The sequence below is a fragment of the Rhea americana genome, unplaced genomic scaffold (assembly GCF_003343005.1).
Source record: "Rhea americana isolate MKP2758 unplaced genomic scaffold, rheAme1 scaffold_11, whole genome shotgun sequence".
Taxonomy (NCBI): Eukaryota; Metazoa; Chordata; class Aves; order Rheiformes; family Rheidae; genus Rhea; species Rhea americana.
In genome coordinates, this window is record NW_028185150.1 from 9,855,525 (window position 1) to 9,879,248 (window position 23,724).

General features: G+C 39.1%; 1 protein-coding gene across 1 annotated transcript in view; it reads right to left on the reverse strand.

The window, feature by feature from the left end:
- Positions 1–23,724, reverse strand: part of PIP5K1B (phosphatidylinositol-4-phosphate 5-kinase type 1 beta) — a 105,038-nt gene that overhangs the window by 50,215 nt on the left and 31,099 nt on the right. The window contains exons 2-4 of the mRNA XM_085312532.1: positions 18,935–19,016; positions 17,344–17,412; positions 4,292–4,422 (exon numbers count right to left, since the gene is read on the reverse strand). Of these exons, the coding sequence (XP_085168658.1) occupies positions 4,292–4,422; positions 17,344–17,412 (200 nt within the window). The 5' untranslated portion in view covers positions 18,935–19,016. The remainder of the gene's footprint in view (positions 1–4,291; positions 4,423–17,343; positions 17,413–18,934; positions 19,017–23,724) is intronic.

Sequence of the window (23,724 nt, forward strand, 5' to 3'; positions counted from 1 at the left end):
TAAGATCAATAGCCCATAACAAGCAGGACTTTGCTTTTGTTGCCACAACTATTTATCTTCAAATACTGTTTTTTTTTAGCAAACAGAAATGAGTTTGTCCTACTTGAGCTGTCACTCTACTCACAAGCCCTAAGAAGTGTGTCAAGAACTTGGGCCATCCTGCACATCTSTGGACCTGAAGCTCCAGAAAAGAGCAGCACTTTATCTAAGGCTTCAGACCACCTCCTTAGCTGTCTTGCAAAACCATGCAACTGGAAACTTATTTATGCTTATTTTGTGTCACTGTATAAGTTTTAGTGTGAACATTTGCATATTGTTCACACACAGCATTCAAAGTACGGTATATTTATTTTTTAATTACAGGGATACTAGTAACCTATAGAACAGGTTGGTGCAAAGATATTTCCAAGGATAATTGTCAGTTTTCCGTGTTTTTCTAAATCATTCCTCAAAAAAGTACTGGAAAACAGTACCCATCAGTCTTAAATGTAGGCTAAGACCCAAATTGCTCTAAAATACATTCAAGCTTATAATTTTCTCAGTAGTTTTGCCTACTCATTTGGGCTTTCACCCAAAATGCTATCTTAAGACAATATTAAACTTTTGACATGAAACAGTAGAAAACACTGAATAATCTTTCATTAGCAAGACTTCAGAAGAAAGCAATTTGTACCTAACTGTTTCATTTTACAGATGATTGTAGCTGCAGGGTGCCCACAGGTGAACAGCTTCTAACAGACTTACAAGTTTAATTAGAAACCTCACCAAATGTCCTTAATATTCAGGGTCAAGACCTTGAATATGAATCATGTTAGCAGGGGAAGTGCACAAGACTGATTAACAGCTTGCTGCAGAAAGGTCAAACTCGCAGCAGCGCTTGGCAGCAGCCTTCACCTGAGAAAGCACAAAGGGAGGGAGGTGGAAACCTTGCCCCAAATGCTCCCTATTCTTGAAGTTACATGCTGCTGACAAGCCCAGGTCAGCCTAGCAGAACGGAATAGCTCCTGTTTGGCCTGCGAGGCATCACCGTAAAAAATGCATCTATGTGTCTGGGGGGAGAGCTGAGCACACTGTCCACACCCCCAACTCCCGCTAGCCTGTGCGAGCCAGCGCGATCCAACGTGAAGCCTAACTCAGGTGCATCAGCTTCGTTTCCAGCCACGGCCACGTTGGCTGGAAGCATACAGGACAGGAAAAGAAGCCTGGGCAGGATGCAGAAGAGCTTTCCCACCCTGCCCTGCAGCCTTTGCCGTTGCTACTGCTGCAAAGTACCAACACCAGATAAACAACTCCTTTGTTGGATTTTCAAAGCAGCATTTAATAGCCAGAAGAGAGACTGTTTGTAGCAGTTTCCCAAGCAGTCTCACATTGTTCAAGATGTTAGGCTGGCACATTGTGCCTGATATCATCAAGATCAACTGGGTCAGTGCAACAAGGGCACATTTGCGTGCTGCCACTTSAACTCTACCTAGGCTCTAGTTCTAAATGAATTCTTTTATAGCAAACGCTCATAACAGTCCACTTAGTGCCCAAAGGCAGATCGTTATGAACCTCTTCTGGGCAGTCCTAAGAGAAAAGAAAGAAGGGGATGCTGCCATGTGAAACAGAAAATAACAAAGGCACATTTCCACCCCTTTCACTGCCAGAACGTACAAGTGAAAGCAGCTTTGCAATTCAAATCCACYCACTGTGCAAATATATCTGTATTTTACTGAAAGTCACTTTCTAAAGCAAGCATCTAAACTAATCTGGGCTAAGCTCTATTCCAATTTAACACTGTTACAAACTAACTATGGCTATACTTAACTTGCAATCCAGAAGTTATTCCTGAATGGCAACAGTAACTCACCATTAGCAGGCCAAYTGTGTTCAGCCTTAAACTATTTTTTCCACTACCAGTGTTTCCCTCCTTCATGAATTTTGAACACTGCTGAAGGTATTTTGCTATGGTTACCAAAGCTGAGGTGCAGATGGGACTGAAGTTTACTTCAGAGTTTGAGAGAGAGGCAGAGGCTATTTCTTTTCAGTTCCTGATTAAATTTATAAAACACCGTTGTTATTTTTTCCATAAAAAGATACAGATAAATTATTTTACTTGCTGGAATGCAAACTGCTCTTTCACTGCACTTCTAGCAGCTCAGGCCTATTTTGTAAGTGCCACTAAAACACTGCTCATGTTACTGTCAAGACAGCAGATATGCTTATGACTCTGCAAAACAACTGTCTTCTCACCTCACTGCCCTTATCACACCCTTTAGAGCTGAATGGGTCAAGGGAGCAGCAGGGAAAACATGGGAGTAGGGTAGAGCAGGGCAGCTTGCAAAGAAGCAAGACTGCTCTGAACTGGCCACAGCAAGAGGAGGTTCAGGTAATATCCAGCTTGGGGTTGCAGCTAAACTGTGTGTACCGAAGACTTAAGGAAAGACATTTTCTTGCTTCTTAAATGAGTACTTTTCACCATCACACTTGCTGCAGTGTCAGGTTCACTTCCAGCTGCAGCTATTGCGCAAAAAGTAGTCACCACCACTTGCTCCTTGGGTGCTCACCACCTCTGACCTGGAGGTCAGCCCCCGGATCTGCTGGTGTAACTGTTCAACTAACTTCTTTCAAACAGGGCAGTCAAGAAGAGAAGAAAAGGGGAGAGGGGAAACAAAAAAAACCCAAACCCAATAGCTAGAAGATGTTCATCTCATTTTCCCTAAACTGGATTATAGTTTTAGAGCTCAGCTGCATCCTGAAAGGACATGCAACCTTGAGTTTTTATTTTTACCTCCAACCTAAGGTAATGAAACTATCTGCAGATATAACTCAAGAGTGATCCATGTAACACTGTTGTGAAAGACTCAACATCCCAGCGCCATTCAGTCAGCAGTAAAGAAGCCTCTATCACCATGTGCAATCCTAAATTATTATTATTTAAACTAATTATTCCATTTTGGATTGCTATCATTTTAGTCAGATCAACACGCATTTTACATCAAGGCAAGAGTAGGGCTTTGAAATTTCTGTACATTAGTGAAAGAAATGGAAGTGTTGTGGTTATTTTTTAAGAGACTGAGACAGATGGCCAGCCAACCTTCAGTTACACAGAAATGTTATCAGCAAGTGCTCTTTAGAGAGGCTCTTTGTTGCAGTCTAGATGACTCACTTTATCATGCACTCTTGCTTACTAGACAGCTATACAAGAAATTAAGTCAGATCATTTGCTGCCTTGGCCATTACTTCAATTTGTATCATTTTCCTCATGCATTGTTTTGGGCAACAGACAAGAAAGGTCCTACTAAAGCTTTTATAATAAATTGCATGTTAGTATGAACATGAGATTCCTTCTGCCCTTACTCCCTTTCTAAGCCAGAAGTGATCTCTCTCTCCTTTAACATCATTACCAAACAGGGAAATTTCATTTCTAAGTGAACATGCACATAAGTTTCCCAGGAGAAATGGCATGTAATGCTACAGACTACAAACTCTTATTTTACTTGTTCCTTTACAAACATGTTCAAAAAAAGACAGATTAGATCTTTTTTTTTCCAAAATCATGCTATCAATTAATACAGTTGTAGTATGTTTCATTTAGTTTCAAGAACAACAGAAGCTGGTAGCCCAGCCAAAGGACTACAGAAGCAGACACAACTATCTGTCAGTTACACACCTCTCCAAACATAGTGTCTCCCTCCATTTTTCTGAACATACAGCTTAGATATAGAATATGCAGTAATTTCTCAGTTGCAATTTCAACTTTTTTAAACCAAACTTTGAGATTACAACATCTGAAAACAAATGTGCTTGATTAACAATTTCATCTTTACCTAATCCCCAACAGAAACACTACAGAAATTGTGTACAAGCCTATGGTTAACACCAGAACATCAGATATCAGTATCTTCCATTACTATAAACTATAGAATATCATGTAAAAGCTAAATTTCATGTAAGATATACCTTTTATTCTCCTTAAAGACTGATTCTGATCAAAAGGAATCAGGAGTTCAACTGAGCAAATTTACTTTAAAGTTCATCTCTCCTGATGACCTTCAAACATTTTGTACATTGTCAGCTTAGCTTCTTGCTTTAGTGGTATCAGTAATTTCTAAGGATTGTAAATTATTAGAAACCAGCACATAAACCAAACTTCCTAAGTAATGAAAAAAAGTATGCCCAAATTCAGGGAACACTACCTTATTCTAATCCAATTATGCCAGAATGGGGAAAAAATCCTTATATAAAATGTCCACTTAGACTTTCATAATGAAATTTTTCTAGAAAACAAATTGAATGGGCTGGTCCTTACCTGGGTAGAAAGACACTTTCCACTACATAGAAGTCTTGCATAAGGACATCTCTGTCTGGTTTTGATGTAAGGTTTCCTACCGTGTATCCTATTCCCAGCTGGATAGCACCTTTAATAGCTGAGGATGCAGTCTGCATAGAAAATAAGAATTCAAGTATCAGTTTACTACAAACAGATTTCTGTTCTTTATCAGTAACATCTTACACTAATCATTTTCATAAGAACAATTCCTAGCTATCTTTACCAGCTAGACTTGGAGAATARAAGAAAGCTTTTAAATAAAGATGACTTCTTTCCAGCTGAATGATTTGAAGCAATACTATGATATAGCAAAAGCTATAAAAATCAWTTTTCTGATGGTATAGGCTGAGACTTTTCAAATTGCCCAAAGAATTTAGATATTATATTCTAGCTTAGACATTTCCAGTTTAACTACGCATTCAAGTGCATTGAGCAGTTTTGAAACAGCATGCATTATCTTCTAGAAAAGGACTGAAATTCTAGAGTATTATATATGGATGCAGATGAGTAACTGATCACAGTATTGGCTATCTTTTAAACACATATTTAAAAGATATTTGGACACAAATATATTTGTTATGTTCTGCTTTCAAGCAAGAGGTACATTGACTGAAGAGTCCAGAAAGACATAAATGTGATGAGGGAAGAAAAAAAGACCTGTATAGATAGAGAGAAGAACTTAAGCCAGTTCAATGTAAAGAACAGCTTCTGCAGGGGAAAGAAGGGTTGTGAGTGGTGCTTTATGTACAAAAATTGAGTCCATCTCTGAAACTTTCTCATGCTGAACAGATAATCCTGCTTATTGGATAAAAGTGGTAGGATTGGAYCAAAGTAAGAAATTAGGAAAGGAATTTTTAAGAAAAAAATGGAACTGATGAATAAAACAGATCATTGGGAAGGAGAAAGATAACTAATGGGAAAGGAACGTACTTCCTTAGGAAGACAAGTTTTCACTACTTTGAAGACACTATTTTGGTGTCTATTTTCAGATTTTACTTCTCACCTACCAAACAAACAAGACAGAACCTCTGTGAAGTGACATGCACCAAAAGCTCCATAGTCAGAGCTGCTGGAGCACTTGAACAAAAAACATTTAAGAGGAAGTGACTGAGAATTATATAAGCAATGGCTCAAGCGTACAAAATTACACTTATTTTAGTTCTCAGAACAGCATATGCTATAGTGACTGCTTATTTTTAGAAGAGAAAAGACAGAGATGTGTGACTCAATTAAGACTGCATAACTGGCAGCACTTGCATAACAGTTCAGAAGAGGTGATTCGGTGGGAACAAACAACACAGCCATTCTTAGAGTGCTACTTTGATTATTAAAAAGATTTGGCCTGTGTGGTAAGAAGATTCACATTTTTCTTTCCTTGAAAGGTCTCTATTCATGAATGATTAATGCCCAACAAAAGCAGTAATTATGCAACTTTGAGCAAACCAATACATGTACAAATAGAGCTTCTAGTTCATAGCTGGACACTCATCTTGTTCACTGCTAGAGAGAGCGTAAGGGCTGAAAAAGCAGCAGAAAATGCAGTATTTGCCTTTTATTAATGAAAGAGGTCAAGCCATGAAAGAAAATGGCAGGCAATCCCAATTCCAAGAGAACTCTTAATCTGTTTTTAGACATATAATTTATGTAGGAGTTCTGCAAATTCAAAAGAATACCTACAGCCTTTGGAGAGCTCTCCAGTAGTATAGTACAGATCTTACCTAAAAGATTTTGCTAATTTCCACTCCCATTCAGGGAGTTGCAAGCAAATTGCCATTATTAATCACTCATTTCTGTAGCAATTACAGCAGTGGCTTAACAGAAAAGCAATGTTATGAAACCATTCAGAATATTGTACATTTTTTTAAAACAAATTGACAGCAGATACAGCATGCTGCAGGCAATTGTCGACCCAAAGCCCACTGTGAATCACTGCTCTGAGTTAACATCCCCCAAAGGRTAGTTACGCGACATTCCTTTAGCAAATGACAAGTTTTTATTTTCATAAGCCTTAAAATGAAAACAAAACAAGCTTTGGAATCTCTCTTTGCAAATATTTGCTGTTTTGTTTTTTTTTATTTTATTATTTTGTGACTGGGAACACAATTCAAGCAGAAAATAAAAGTGCTGTCCATCAAGCCTTAGGGGAAATAATAAAGTGAATGAATCGACAACATCACTACAAAAACATATTTCTTGGAAGTCAGCATCTCCAAATGTTAGTGGAAAAATTCTACTCATCCCCCATGAACTTTTCCTTGCTCAGACACCTCTTCTAGTCTATTTTCAAACCTAAGCCCATTATAACTTTCAATTCCACTTCAATATGCTACAGCTGCAGAGCAAGCTATAAAGTTCAGCAACCTTTTGTGCCAAGATTTCTCCCTTTCAGAGACAGAAATCAATTTTTCTTCACATTAGTCTCGTGCAGAGGTTCAGATGGGCCTTAGGCCCATCTATCAGCCGTAACTGCACAGTGACTCCAGGATCATTTAACCTAGTATCTACAACTTCTGAAGCTCTAAGAAACGGAAGAGTATGAAGCAGGATTAACAACTTCAGTTCATGTTTGTTAAACTACGGACTTTTATCAAACGGTGTGAGTTGTGACACAGTTTGTCAGCTGTGTTTGCTAGTGAGAATAGCAGAACAACAAAAAATGCTCTATCCTTCTTTTCCYGATTAGGGTATTACTGTTTACTGCACAGATGCACTGATGGGTTTTGTACAGCTAATGAAGACGGAAACCCCTAAAACTACCGCGTGTCTGCTTTCGGACTAGATTTCACTATTCAGTGGCTCTAACACTGTGGACCCAAGGTCAGCCATGCCCCACCACTCCTCCCACTGTCCAGCAACAGCATATACACGGCCTGCAAAAGAGCTGTCCCAGRAGCTTGTATGGCTGAGAGTGTTCAGCTGGGCTAATTCCTTAATTCACAAGAGTAGCAATACCTGCATACCAACTGGCTGCAAAGACTGCATCCTCACAACATAAAACAAATTTTGCTGGGTTTATGGCTGTTCTTTTACTGGCTGCAGGAAAACAAGAGAAATCTGAATTGGTAAAAAGGCTACCTATTCTAATCACGTGTAGCCCTTTTCTGAACATAACTAGATGGACAACGAATTTATGCCAGATCTGTGCTTTGTGTCAAATCGTCACATACATCCTTGATTTGATAGAGGGACCTCTGGATTCACCCTCTAAGCCGCAACCAGAATCAAGTACAGTTTCTCCCCACTTCGGGTTTTCAACAGAAGTTATTTCAGAAGAGAAAAGACAGACTTTCATCTATCCCCCAAACCAGGTAGCTACTGAGAAGGAAAGCACGAATCTGAAACTGTATCAGTAACTATAATATATATTACGGTCCCTGTAGCCACAAACACTGAGGCCCTGCCCATTTCTCATAATTCTGTCCTAACCCCCTCCACATATTTTCTTGAGATGCCAGTATTTCAAAGCAGGTATGGACACTTCCACCTACAGACAGCGACCCACTTAATGGGCACAGATCAGCCCAGGGACAAGCGCTGCATTTCATGAAGATGAAATGCATCTTCTATGAAGATGTATGCTGAGAATAGTGTTCCAGTGCTCCAGCAAACAGATCAGTAAATTGTAAAAACAATGACAACAGTAGGATATACTGTGATCCCGCTGTTATTTTTCCCTCAAACTATAAAATTCCTTTGTTATAATCCATTATTTTTAAGTTACTACAGTTCTGGCCTGCCCAAATTTTTGATTATAGTCTGGAGTCTGACTTGCTGTTCTGTTCTCTGCAGACAATTCCTCCATTTCCTTTTACTCCAAGTTGAAATCCTCTAACTAGCTGACTTGCAACCTACGTCATGCTAACAAAGTAAATGAGAACTTAATACCCAATCTGAAAGGATTTAACTTTGCACATGATCCCATGAGTCTAATAAGAAAGATTTTAACATTATGTTGCCTGCAGACATTCTATTTCACGGTAGTTCTGTAAAATTCAACTTTTTAAAAACTTCATATATGAGAAAGGTGTTAGGCAGACACATAACATTTGTGAAGGCAGTTTGCTTCCAGGTAACAAATTCAACTGAGATGAAGCTATTTAGCACCATGCAAGTTAGCTACAGGATTACAGAACGGATTTGAACTTAGCAAAAAGGGTTATCAAGAGGACTGTCCTTAACAAAAGTAGAAAAAAATAGGGATGACAAAATGTAGTAGTTATAGTTCCCAGAAAATACATTACGTTGCCAACTAATTATTTCCATTAGAGTGTGAAGGTCATTGCTGCTCTCCTGTAAATGGTTGGCAAACCTAACCAGGCATTGATTTGATGGTAAGGGATTGGTTCTGGGCACAMAGTAAACAAAAACTCCAGATATGGCAAACAGGTTTATTGTTTTCAACAAGTTTTCTTGCAGGTTTCCCATATTTTTAAGGGATTGATAGAAAACAATTCCTTCAGAACAAACAAACAAACCATAAACCAAGAGGAAAGTGTTGGACACTGTTCATTTAGTTTTATTTATATATCGTACTCTCATTCCTCTACTCTCATTCACAAAGTTACTTCCCATTCTTCTTCTATCTCTCAACTACTCTTTGCTAAGGCTTTAAGTACTGCCCACARGTAACTCCTGGAAAACTCAGCTTTATGTGCTTGCCTACTTTAGAAGTGGCCAATCTAGAAAACACACAACTGAACTAGCTACATGACTGCATGGGTGTAAACTTTGCTCTTGTTTATCTGTTTATCACTCATTTTATTGTAACTGAAACTTAGCTTGTAAACTCTCCGGGACAAAGATAGCAACTCTTCCAGCAGACACCTGGCTTATTGCATGTGCTATAAAGCAATGAAGAAAAAAAAACCTCTTTCTCTCAGAAACTTCACTTCATTATCAGCCTGTGAAGTGCAGATAATACTTGCTTTCTTCCACCTTCTGAACTACTGTTATATAAACAAACATCAGTAAAACAGACCACGCTTGAAATTAGCCTAATGAAATAGTAGGGATCACTTATTATCACAGCTCTTGTAAAGGATGGGGAGCAGATGGCATCTGAGGATAAACCGTCCCTGATGTACAGCGTCCAGCAGCTACACTTACCGTGAAGTAGCTGCAGTTCGTTCAACTATCTCTGGTGCTGTCTGTGGAGAGCACTGCTCTTACTTCGCTCACCAGCCTGTGCTGCTGCTTGGTCTCTCCTAATCAATGAACTGGTTATCTGCTTCACAGCGCTCTTACCTGACAAAATACCAGGTAATATCATCCTCCTCAGTCAGTGGAAAAGTTTAGCTGACAGAAGTGATAACTCCCCTCTTTATTGTTCAGAGCTTGAACAAACTATGATTTTTTTAACATTTACTATATATATATATATATATGTATATATAGTTGCACAAAGATGGCTGTAAATCTGTTAAGAAAACCTGAAACCACAGTGGGTAGTGTAAAGAGCTTCTGCTAAATTGTATTATTCCAACCTGAGGCTGCTAGCATGGGAAGAAATCCTGAAGAAAGACCTTCCTTGACCCATTTTTTAAATTAAGACACATGGTACACACTTCAAAAATTTCAATACATGTGCTTTTTGAGCTCATCAATGTAACCACTACACAGCAGCACTTCAGAAAGGGACTAGTCTAAATATCTTCTATATAGCAGCCTTCCTACAGGCAGAATTCTCACTGAATTTAAAAAAAATGAAAGCCACAGGGCTTCATTTAATCAAAAATGATTCAAGTCACATGGGTTAGAATTGATTTGAGTCACACTCTTGTCCTAGGAATTTTCTACTACAAGTAAGCATTTGTTCTTCATTTATATCGGATATCGTAAGTACCAGGAATCTACACACACTACCACTCCCATGCAAACACAGTTTATCTTTTCCAGACTCCTGAAAAGAAACTAAGCCTCTATAAATTTCGTAAACCCTTAAGCCAAACCACCTGAGGCAAGTGCATGCTGGAAAACAGTATTTCCCCTTCAAACTACATTTAAAGGGAGCTCTCTTTGAACAGCAGGCAGTTAGTTAGATGCACGATGTACGTGCAGTTCCTGCCTGCTTTTTTTCTCGCTCTACAGCTCTGCATGGTACTAACAGTCCCATTGAGACAACACCACTTGCAGTTGCTGAAACTTCTGGAGGCAACTTCCCCACCTCAGCACACTCTCTGCAGCTGACACGGCTGAGCAGTCAGTTTCCTTTCATATCAAAGGATACAGACAGGGAAATAATATCAGGGTTACTAGAAAGCCTCAGTGGCTGAACCAGTCTTCCTGTTTCTCCACAACTGGCATCTATGGGTCACTCCAGCTGCAGTACTCCTTCACCACTCCTGCATTTCAGTGCCTCTCCCCACCAGTCACCCACGCTTCATGGGGCTCGACTTCTGCCCATCACTCTCACCTCTGGAAGCTCAGGAGTGAATGGCTATTACTAAGTTGCTCCTTCTTCCCCCAAAATAAAGTTATTCAGCACTGCTAGTTTGCTTCACAAGCAGCAGCCGTGACCTCCAGATGAAAAAGCTATCCCAACATTTTTGTTATAAGGCAATCTATTACTCAGAAACAGCAGGAAGACAAGTATCTTATCTCACAGGGTACTGTAATTAGGGGAAGTGCCATAAATTGAGATAAGTAAGGGTCAGCTGCAAAGGTGGAGACGCAGCAGCAGAGGTTAAAGGTCAGCAGAAATACCCAGGGTATGTCTCCTCCTGAAGAAAGCTGTTCATTATACAGGTCTATGCCRTGTTCTTGGGCTATTCCTTTTTGCCGTGTCCTAGAGTCATGGTTGACCACAAGCTAATGCAGCGTTGCATGCCGCTCTACAGTATTAGCTGTGCCATCACACATATCAATAGCACTTCCATTAGCACATAGCAGACTGCATGCTTTTCTGGCTTTGGTTTGCTTTGCTTTTTGGCACTATCTCCGAAAAATGATTTGATTCCTGTAAGTTTGGCCATAGCCATTGCTCTAAGCAAAGCCATAAAGGCCAATCATTTCAGCGTCTTTGCAAAAGTGCAATGCACTCAAAGTGCCACTGAAAGCAGGTCCCAGTAGAGCACAAACTCCAGCAGGGAAACTTCAAAGTGTGTGAGTGTAAGTTCCCTACCTGCAGATGTTAGACACAGGGCASAAGCCAATACAAACAGTGAGGTAGCATTGCTCATACACATTTAGGTTTAGCAGCAGGTAGCTGATTTCCCTTATTCAGGTAAACTCCATTTGCTCCTGGGCAAAGTGCTCACAGTTGCAATATGCAATTCTGAGCAGGCTACGTAAAGCGCTTGTAGTATGCTAAGCAGAAGAACCGCTGGCTACGTAACAAAGAGACACAGTCCAGCCTTTAATTTACAACCAAAGATCTTGATAATCTAGCAGCAGATTTTCACAACACAACCACTCTGTATATCTGCTTTGTTTTTTGGTGTGATTTTCTTCTACGTGCTTAATATGATCCAACAGACCTGTCTGTGCCTCAGTCTTACCATCATCCCAATATTAATTGGCAGGAGCCTACCAAAATCTGATTTACCAGGGAGCAGAATTAGAGGTTACCATGTGGCCTGAGAACATCACAATGCAGAAGTTGCATGTGCATCAGAGTCAGGTGCAACCACTATGATTCTCACAAACAAAGGTTGCAAAATATTGAGAGGAAATTAAAAGAAGTGGCTGTTGTATCCTCCAGATTTGAGTGACAAGATTGTGATGGATATTCAAGAGAAGYTACAGTCTGCCGACTGAATTGTTTCGCCAAGGTCCTTTGCTTAGAATTTCAAGCATCAAATGGAGGAAGTATCCAGAGCTCCTTTTTTTCCTCTCAATTCTTCTCTCTGGAAAAAGAAAACCTCAAAGAGCTGGCCACAGTTTGTAAAATTTCAGATCCCTTTGATCTCAGAGTTATAAGTCTTGTACCTTAAAAGCTGCATTGCACACACATCTATGAAGTTCTTGTTCCATTAGCCAAATTATTTGTTTAAAGCGGTTAAATTTTTTTTCAGATGGTATCTATACTCTTTGGAAGCTCAGACACTTCATGAAATTTACAGGTACTGAGAAAAGGCATCAGGGCTCTTAGATACTAAAATGCTTCCAGTGAAAGACCACACTGAAGAGCCTATAGACTCACTTTATATAACACCATTTAAGAGTGAAGATATTTAAGCAAAGCTGTGGTTTTCTAAAGCAAAAATGTTACAGAAARTTGTGTTCCAGTATCCCTCAAAGACACCTTGACTAAGTAATATTGTACAATTAAAAGCTAGCAGAACATTTGTGTCAGATTGCCGTGGCAGGAAAAGAAAAACAAAAATATTATAGCTCAGTTGATAAAAACGACTCAATGCAGAAGCTATGCCACTGCCTTGGCTTAATTAGGCATTTCAGGAAGTGCACAGTATCTGAGAATGTTCTAGTTTTTACTTTACTTTACAAGGCCTCTCACAAGCTTCTAGCATCCAAGACATTTTTTTGGAGCTTCCAAGTGTTCATATTAATGCAGCTGACAAGTCTGCTTTTTCTCTGCCACGGAAGTTGACCAAAATATGARTACTGTAAAAAAATAAATAAATAAAAACTGATTCAATGAATTAAGATTGTTACCTACCTCTGTTTTAGCAAAACTGAACAGAACCATGAAGAAAATTTTTGAAGAATTTAAGAGTTCCAGGAGTATAATTGATAGATCTACAAAATACTTTTTATTCCAGGAAGTCTTACCCTGGATGATGTCTGAGACAACCTCATGGAGAAAAAACTCCTTTCTAACTACTTATCTACATAAATTCAGTGCTTTTTGGGAACATATTGCTAACGCACAGTGAAGATACTGTAGGTTTGAAACGAAACTTTTACATTATAAACACATTCTTTTTCCTGCAGGATGCACAGGCAAACGGTACCTCTAAGAGTTCTGTCTAAAGGCCAAACTACGCCATAAAGAATTATAGCAGGCTAAMGTACACTGATGCACACAGAAAGGACATTTTGAAGGAAATCACATTTTGAGAAGCATCCACTTTCAGCACTGAACAGTTCAAATGCCTCCTCTTGACACAGGACTACAAATTAATGTATCCCCACTAACCAGTCCTCAGAAATGAGGTGCACTAGATGAGAACATCACCCACAAACCCCAGCAGTGCAAACAGAATGCAAAGCGCAGAATTACAAAACAAGGAGGAAACAACAGAAAAGGGAATRGATTAAGGGTTTTTGTCTCTCTCTACACCCCTGGTCACTGCATCTAGCAACATAGCACTCAACTGCTGCAAATGCAGCTGCATAGCTTACTCCCTTACACTTCAACTACATCAGTTCAGCTGCTCCTCAAAGCTATACTCACAGCATCTGCTCCAGACTTTAAAAATGAAAAGGGCAAGTGATCCAAGAGAGAAAGAACATGAAGTTCTTCTGCCTGCCCCAGCGGAAGAATGTTTTTCCTCAAACAGCCACTACAAACCCATTTTCATCAGAGAACAAGTGATTTCAGCAAGCCATTATTCATCTTTGTATCAGTGGGACAGATTGTATTGCACTAAGGCAAGCAGTTTCATTTACAGTCCATAAACCCACCTTTATCTCCAAGATAAAATACTAATTTTTCAAACTTACATAAAAYAGATCTAAACAAAAGTGTCAAGTATTTGCAATTACTTTCTGATTTTCCTCCAGCTTTCCTTACTGTTCACAGTTGTTAAGGGATTTTACATTCTCAGATCAAGTAACTACAGCATATTGTTTAATATATACTGATTAGTAGACTCATTTTCAGATCTGGCACACAGAAAATGCTTCTGAAGCCAAGACACTTATATCACTTCATTTTGTCTTATGGGTTGTGATTTTACATCAAAAACAGATGTATTTTCCATTCATCACTTTCCACTTGTGCATGTGCTTTATCCATATGACTAATGCTGCACAAACATAACCTCTACATGTTCTTATGGAGATGACAGGATACAACGTACAATTAAGCAAAATGTAAAATTGAGACACTAGCTATTATTTTGTTTTTGAAATCAGAGTTYGAGGAATGCCTTGGAATTTTTTCCTCAGGCATGAAGAAAACATAGCCCTTCAGCAGGGCAATACCAGTGCATGACTTACTCYAGAAATTTAATTTTAGTTTTGACATTATAGACATTCCAGCACGCATCTGAATATCATGTAATTTTTGCCACAGAGCCACTTAAGATTTCTAATCGGCACGCCTCTTTGCAGTCACCGAAACAAAGAGGCCAAAATACCACTTTGGGGCATCTGCTCTGAGAGACAAGAAAGAGCCCCAGAAAAGGATTTTACAGTCAAGACCAAACCACAGAGCTCAGGGGTGCCACTCCTGAGTTACAGCTTTGCTCATGACTGGGTTACTGTTACCGAGTCCCACCACAGGACCAGCAGGTTCCACAACAGGAGACAGGAGGATGGCATTCACTCTGCTTTTGCTAGCCTCTTTGCTTTAGAAGAGAGATTGAAACTGTCAGGGTATTGCAGGAAGATTATTTCCTTATATTAACACAAGACATCCCTTGCATCATCCACCTAAAATATGAAGTTACAAAACACTAATGTATATACTTCTGGAGAACATGTTAATTACTCATTCTGCCTCCAGTTGCAGTATTGCTCTGCTGAGCTCTTCAATGTCCATACATCATGATGCAATTTCTTTGGCTACCGGACCAGCTAGTGAACATCTTCAGAACACAGGACTAGTAGAAACACTGCAGGTCACCAAGACATGTACTGTTGTCACAGGTGCCCTGTCAGACTCTCCTTAATGAGATTACTCTGTCCCATCTTAACAGCAACTGAAATATCACTGCCCTTGAGCTACACAYTAGAGGTCAAAGAGAGCAGAGAAAAAGCAGAGATGTGCAGAACTGGCACAAGTCAAGGTAAGATACTGCCCTTTGCCTGTTATAAGGTAAACAGTACAAGCTTCTTCACCTTTATCAGGTATAAATGAAAAAAAAGGGGGAGGGGGGTTAGTGAGCCCTCTAAGCAATGAGTGTGGGTTAGCAAGTACAGACTGGCTCCTGAACTACTTGAGTGCCTTGTCTAAGTGTTTCCACTGGGATCAAGGGCATGGTAGGATGGGAACAGGAACTGCCCCAGCAGCTGAACAGGCATCAGCTGAGGAAATAAAGCTCTTCCCCACCCCAGGTTTCTCAAGGAAGTGACACAGGAAGTCACAGGACAGAGCTGCAGTATTCTCCAGCCAAAAAAACAAACTGCAATAATACATGACTGGAGAAATAAAAATGTAATACCTGTGTCAAACAGGGAAGAAAAGTGATTGTGAACAACAAGAGATAAATAGATGGGTCTGATCTTAAGTGTGAACAAGACTTTAAGTAAGATCTTGTAGGGAAAGTTACCAAAACCTACAATTAAATGGAAATGGTACAAAACGCCTCTGTTAAAGACAGGTTATGACAGGTTCACCTCATAACTAATTTTCTAGCTAAATGCAGCTAGTTTGTCTGGACTTCAGCAAAAAACACGAAATAATGTTACCTGGAAAATCTAGAGACGGTATGAACAGAAACTGCAAGTTATGTAAGGTGCTTGACTTCACAGGAGATATCCTGTTAAAATGCAAAGCATCAAGCAAAGGCATGCTGCCAGTGACGTTCTTCATAGACATATCATGGGGCCAAAGTTGTCTTTTTTTATTATTAACAATATCAGCAGAAAAAGCAGAAGCTTAATGATAAAATTTGCTGGTAACAGTGTGCTATGGTGCATCTCCTACACAGCATTTCAAACAGAGAGCACTTGGGGATGTGAACATATGAAAAAAAAAATTAAATTCATTGACATAAAAGGCAAGTACACAAAACTAGAAGCTCAGGGGAAAGCACAGAGTTTGGATGTGATCACAAGCTGACAGACCTCCCAGTGTGACGTGGCTGCGCTTGCTTGGCCTTGTCAGAGACATATTTCTAGTAAAGATATAGATGAATTGGTGCCACAATAAAATGGTTTTACAAGGCTTCCTCTGGAATATTGTGAATTTAAGAGTAGGACAGGAACAGAGAAGGGCATGTAGGTGACAGGGGAATGGAAGCTCACCTGGGGAGGGACAACCTAGATTTGTCTCATTTGTCCAGCAACATACAACTGTATGTGTGTCTTTTCCGCACACTGAGCTTTGCTCCTTTCTGATACCTTTTTTTCAAGAACAATTTTGACTTTAAAATATTAAAGTTATTTCTGAGAAAAGCAGCTGTAACTTCAAGGCAACCCGGATGCTGACAACATGGCTATCAACAAAAGGACTGAGAAAAGAGGTAGCTTATTACTCCCCTTGACTTCATTAGCAGTGCAGTAAATAACACTCAGAACTGAAAAACCTTAACCTATTATATCCTGTGGGACCACACGGATCTGTGTTACATCTTGTATTATTACCAAAAGAAAATCACCTCTTCGGTGAGATGGTGGGTGTGCATGCATGTGTCTCCCTGGTGGTATCTCCACTGCCAGGTGGACCTAAATAACGCTGCTCCCAAAAATCTGTTACTACGTTAAATGTTACCTACCAAACAATATTTCTTAAAGAAAAAAAAAATCCCTAAAAAGCACACACACAGTGCACCTTTGACAAAGTACTGAGGAGAATATAGGGTAAATTTGTAGTCCAGAAACAGAGTATAAACATGCAAAATATCTGAGAACTTACTGTACCAGATTTCCGACAACTGTGTCAGAATGGCACTGACAAGTTTATGCCCAGAGATGCCAGCTCTGTTGCTAGGAGCGAAGCATTTTCCACAATGTAGCAAGGGTGCATATTTTAAAGAAGTTGTATTGAACTAGCTTTCAATTAGTCAGCCCTGCAGAAATGTCTTATGATTTCACAGGAGGAATAAAATACTTCCAGCTGAATCATGGTATCTCTTTTGTTCATTTCTGTATTTAGTCAGTTCTGAAGTACATTTCACTTACAGTAGGTTTCAATCATCCAATGTGAGGGGAAAAAGATATAGAAAAAGGTTTACAGGTCTTACCTTTTTATAAGTTTTCTCTTCATTTGTCTTTCTGGCAGAAGTATCTCCATTTTCAGTAACAGACGACATCTAACAACACAAGTTTAGGTTACAAAGAAAGTATTTACTTTAGAAAAACAAGTGTTCAGAATATATAATTTATTAGCCATTTTTTGCTAAATTCAGACACTTCCAAGGACAGCAAGCCACCAAGATCAGTCACACTTCATAGTGATGCTCTTATAGTGAAGTTATCCTTAGTTTTCTTCTTTTTAGATCACTTTAATTAAAACAATGTCCAGAGAAGCCGAAGTTTTTTTTAAATTATTATTAAAGTAAGCTGTTTCTCCTTTGTAGGAGCAATTTGCAACTGCTCTGACATGTCCTATTCTCTTACTGTATCCAAAAATCACTTATCTGACTTACTGAAGTCATTGCTAGTCCAGCTATTATCTATCTTAGAATATTTTACACATTTATTTCTTTGAGCAAGCAACATGTTTTCAAGCACATACACATTCTTTGCTCCTGATAGTTCCTGCTCTGCTACCTTTATCCACTTCTGTATAACATCTCAACCCCCGTTTGGGGGCCCAGACTTAGTCTGTTGGCTGATGCTATCAGCACCAATATCCCAGCCCTGTGCAGGCCACCAACACATTCAGAAGGAACCACCCCTCCAGCTTCACTTTTTCTTTACCAAAAAGGTAAAGACTTTTGCTATAAGCACTGATCTTACACCTAATGTCTACTCTATGGCCATCCCCAATGCAAACCCTCACTTCCCCAGAAGCTGATGCCCTAAAGTACCTCCTCACCATCCAGCCRCACGTACTCCTGACTCATCTGACTTCTCTCAGCCCTGCTGCCATCACCACTAGACCGCCCCTGAGATGCAGCAACCGCTGCTTCCCCCCACCAGCAGGTTATCAGCTACCAGGAGCAGCAGCCCAAGCACTAGGTCTGCCTGTGTCTCCTCAGCTCCCTCATGGAGGCAGGATTAAGAGCAGCCACTGTTGCTGCCTCAGCACGTTCCTCTGCCACCAGCTGGCAGTCRCTGCGCTAGGCCGCTCGCGGTGCATGCAACATCTGCCCTGTTGGCTCCATTAGKGAATTTTGTTCACTAATTTGGATTATTAAGGGAAAACTAACGCAAAGATCAGCAGTAACAAGTTAAAGGTCAAGCTACCATTTCTCAACACCTTTTCTTTATGGGTACTCCACCAACTTTCAAATCACCTCTGCCACTGTTCATATTTAAACCACCTTTTAAAGAACTTTTCTTAGCTTCTAAATTACTTGACCTGCAAACTCTTTAGAGAAGTACAATTATTTTTTTATTAGATGTTATACATTGGCAAGTGAAAACGGGAGCTCCTAGACACACTGCTATACAAGAAAGGTAAAGTCTGGCAAGCTGACTAGATGTAACATTGACTGGAACTCAGTGAATTACATTGACTGGAACTCAGTGAATTTTTATTTTCTGTGTCCGTTTTTTTTTTTTTCTTTTAAGTTGTATCAACAGTGCAGTCCTCTTGCAAACTATATGAACCAAAAAATCATTGTCAGATTTTACCAACAGTTTTGTAATGGAGGCATACATACATACCTTTCTGAACTACAGGGCAAGTCATCTGGAGCTGAGAGCTATGGTCAACCCATTCATTGGTGCCGTTAATATTTTCCAAGACCTATTCAAAAAAAGAGTCTGTTATCATTATACCATCATAGATTTATATCTCATAGAATAGCTTTAGAATTCCTTTTAATACTATTTCTTTGCCYAAGCAGGCAACGATCCAGCTAGAAGTGATGCTGTTCAAGAGCCTTCTCAAATATCTTGGTTACTAGCAGGACATTTAACATACTTAGAAACAAAGTGTCACACGATAAAATCAGTGCAATCTAATTTGCCTTTGCCCTAGATATTTCACTCCTATGGCACTAATAACCCTATTATACAACATTTATATGGAGCAACAGACACACATGTTGTGCAGCATCATGTAATTACAGGTACTCTTCTATAAAGAATTAAAAAATATAACTAAATATATATAATCTTCAGTTCTTAGTTATATAAAAATATAACTAAAACATATACTCTTCACTCACTTGGAACAGTCCATATTTCTAATTCCACCCAAGTAAAAGAGGTGAGCGACAGAAGTGAGCATCTGGAGAACTGAGCGCTGATTAGTTTTAGGTAACGAGCTCATTTTGGAAGTCCTTTGTAACAGTATAATTTTTGCGAGTGATCTTCTTAAGGTGAGGTATTAACTAGTTAAAACGGGTTGACTACATATATGACAGAATATTAAATGTTCAGATATTATTTTACAGCTTTCTGGAATCAGCTCTTCCACCGATCTCACACATCATCTCTAAGCTTACTGATACAGTTATTCTTCTATTTCACTTCTCAGCTACACTAGAAGAAAACAGATATCATTTGTCTTTTAATAGTAAAAGTGGCATTTTGCACCTAACTAAAAACTGTTAAAAAAAGAAATGCTTCCTTCACTGAATTTAATTTTCCAGTAATCTGAGAAGTATCCATAACACCTCTCAGAAGTCTTTTTATAGAAGATTTCAAAACAGTATTTCCTCTTAGCAAGCTACGCTCTTCCTTCCAGCCTCCAAGCAATTAATGTGTCTTAATTAATAATTCCATTACTTGGGTGTGTATTTCCATCAACCCGCACTTCCAGCTCCTGCAAAGACAATGATTCAGTTCAAAAAACTTTTAATACTGACTACAATTTAACTTATCTATATTCATACATTTTATATCACAGTTAACATGAACCCAGGTTCATGCAACTATTGAACAAACCCAGTTTGTTTGTAACTATCAGTACAAAAACACCAGGCACTTCGGTTGAAACCACTTTCTCAAAAAAAAAAAAAAATCTATATTTCAATTTAATCATCAGTTGTGCAAAGGCTACTTAATTAGACTGACCCCTTGGGAGAGCTCTTTCCCAAAACCCCAAGTCATCCCCTTCCTCCCCCACCCTCCTGCAAACAAACCTAGATATGGTAATATTTTCTGCTACTCCTCAAACTTCCTAAGATATGGTCCTAATCAGCAAAGGCCAAATATGAAAGTAGTATAGAAACTTCCTTTCAGTAATACACTAGCTGAAGAAACATCAATGCCAGATGTAGAAGTCTATTTATCCCTATATAGATAAATTATTCAAGAGCAGTAAATTCATGTGAAAATATGCCCCTGTAATGTTGCTAACATGAGGCAGACTATGAGATCCCAGCTGCAGTAACTACTGAATGCACAAATTAACACACCATGGAAAAGGTAAGCTTTTCCTACGCAAGCCAGTTATTTCACTGGTAGAGGCACGCARGAATTCATCAATTTCAGTTCACAGCCTTTGGAGAAGCAGCATTCACAGTGCTAATTTAACCGCTGCGGTGCTGAACGTCCTTCAAGCCCTTCACTTTGACACCCTTTCCGTACTCCTGGCAGGTAACTTTCTGCCTAGCAAACGCAGCCTGGTACAGCGTGCCTCCTCACGTGCTTTACAGTGCGCGTGTTAGGAGCTACCGTTTCTGCAAAGGTCTGGAGTGCCAAGGTAAGTCAGAACTTGCAGACTTGGAACCTATTTCCAGGGTAAGCTACRACTGTTTATTTGTTTCGATGCGGGGAAACCACGTTAACTACCGCACTGGAGGTCCGCATGTSCCTGACAGAGGACAGGCTCACAACAAGGCAAGGCTGGGAGTTGGGGGAGGAAAACATTTTCAAAATACTGTAGGTATTCAACGAGAGACTGGACTATAAAGATGTCTTGTTTAGCTTCTCAGGAACAGACCCCAGCTGGTGATAATACAATAAAGTACTGTGAAAATATAAGAACATATTTCCAGAATCCTCTTGAAGAACCGGCAACCTGGTCTTGGGTCTATCTGCAGACAAAGCTAGTGTGACGCGTTCAGTTCCTGAGATACCAGTTTAAAGCCTTGAACTCCAAGTATCATTATACGCTGTCCTAAGTGCAGATTAATACAACTGCTGTAAATGAAAATGTGTATTATGAGTTAGCTTCTCACTGCAAGTGTCAAATTCTACACTTCCTAACTTCACTCAAGCTGCAAGTCTGCTTTACCCACCACACAGCTGGACTTTTGAGAACAAAATGAGTATGATATTTACTGTGATAGTGGGCAAGCATGAGCTTCCTATCCAGCTTTTCTTTTTTTTCCTTGAATTTGTAATTGCATACTTCTTGCACTTCAGAAATTCATCTTTTATTGAAAACAGAAGGCATCCATATTGCTAGCTTATAAGTAAGTACCTGCTTTTACATAACCTTAATTTCTGAGTTACAGCACTACTGTTATTACTCTAATGGTCTCTTAGCTCAACTTCCTGTGAACATCAGAATTCCTACCAACTTCAACAGAAGTAGGCCGCCATGACAAACACTACAAATACATTTTTATGGGCCTAATATGCAAACTCAGTCAACCAAAAACTGGTTCTGCCCTCTTTCTGTTATCAAGAAAACATTCTCCCACTTGAAGAACACATTTCGCCCCATCTTCTGATCATTTTTAAAAGATAAACACACACACACACAAAATACACTGCTTAGGAATCACATTCCAAATTTCTCGCTACAATTACTATCATGTCCTGGCTAATAATTAAGATGTGTATTTTTCTCCTAGCTTTTGAGAGAGACATTCACCTCTGGTGTGTACTGCTAAGTTTCCTGCACTAGTAAACTCACTCAGAAGGGGAAATCTCATCTGAGCGAAAAACTATTGCTATCTTTTCATCTCTCATTTTGAATATGAGGAATAAAAAAGGGAAACAAAATGACCCTTTAAATTTCCCGGTGAGCACAGCGAGAGGTAAAGGAGAATACAAGAAACAATTATGCCTCTTTATGTCTGGTAAGACATAAATACCTGTAGACTGTTTGGCGCAGACAGATTTTGCATGTTTAAGAGTCTGAAGAAGACACAACTGGGTTTTCAAGAAACACTTGGAAGACTTTTCTAACGAATGCATTAGGATGGTACATAAAATTCTGGAATTAATGTCAAAATATGGTTCTCATACTTTTGTGCATTTCTGGTAAGGTATTTATTAAAGATAGACACTCATAAAGCTCTATCTCTGCAGAAGATACAAAATACCAGAAATGGAGCAGCTGCCTCCTTGGAAAAGCATATATAATTTCATAATAAATTCACATCAAACATACTAAGTTAGCACCAGACATAAGTGTAGATGATCATACTAATATCTGCTCTAAATAACTGTAATCTCTCAACCAAAGATGGTATTCTTGACAAAGGCAACTTGTCAGAACCACTTGCAAAAATGTCATAAACAGTACTTCTAATTACAAAGTAGAATTTGTAATGTCTTCCATTAGAAAGAGTCATTATTATCACAGTTAAACTCTTTGGTAGCCTTTGTCACTCCTGCTAATGTGACTTTAAAATAGCATCTTTTAAGACAACTATAAAAATTACTTATTGCAAAATTCACTTTTACTGGTAAAATTTGCACAGTAACAATTTTTTTTTGTTGTAGTAGCTGTGCAAGTCAGCCCCTCAATTCACTAAAAAGACTTTCAAATCTATAGTGATACACTTCCATCAAGCCTCTTGAGAGACAAAGTGCCTAACTTCAGCCCCAACGTAAAACTAGAAAAATTTCTTATGCAGTGATATAGAAAGGCAAGAAACTTCCAAACCAAAAATGCTCCACAATGGAAGAAATCCAATAAAATTTATTCAATTCAATAATGAAAAAATTCTTACTTTATAGTTATCTCAAATATTTGCTCCCTCACTGAAAACATGAATTGGATTGTATTGTCCTTCTCACCTTCCCAGCAAACAGAGTAAATAGCATAAGATTTCACTCCTGCTCCCTCATATCACATTTCCCTCTTTCCAATCTTTTCCATCCTTAATTTATCCTCCTTTACCAAACTCTTCCAAGGTAAGGTTCATCAATCAGACAACAAGCTTAAGAGAGCCAACTTCCAGCAGCTTTTTAATTCATTACTTCTCTACTACAGTGATAGGCATCCACTAAGAATCATTGTTGCAACATGAAAGTTTTAGGAGATAGTAGTTCCTGGACAAAAAGGATTTCAAAGAAATGACTAATAAGATGATAATATTATCATCATGCCACAAAAGTATAAAACAGTAGTTGAAGAGCAAAGGCAATAACGAAGCTAGCTCTCCTGCCTATTCAGGTTTTATGGCAGTCAAGACTAGAGCTCACATCTTAGGCACTGACCAAACTTTCCCCACATATGATGCATTTATAACCTCCTTCCTGTGTGGATTCTCTGCCACTTACTATGGAATTATCATCAGTAACAGTTTTCCCAATTAGAGGTCTTC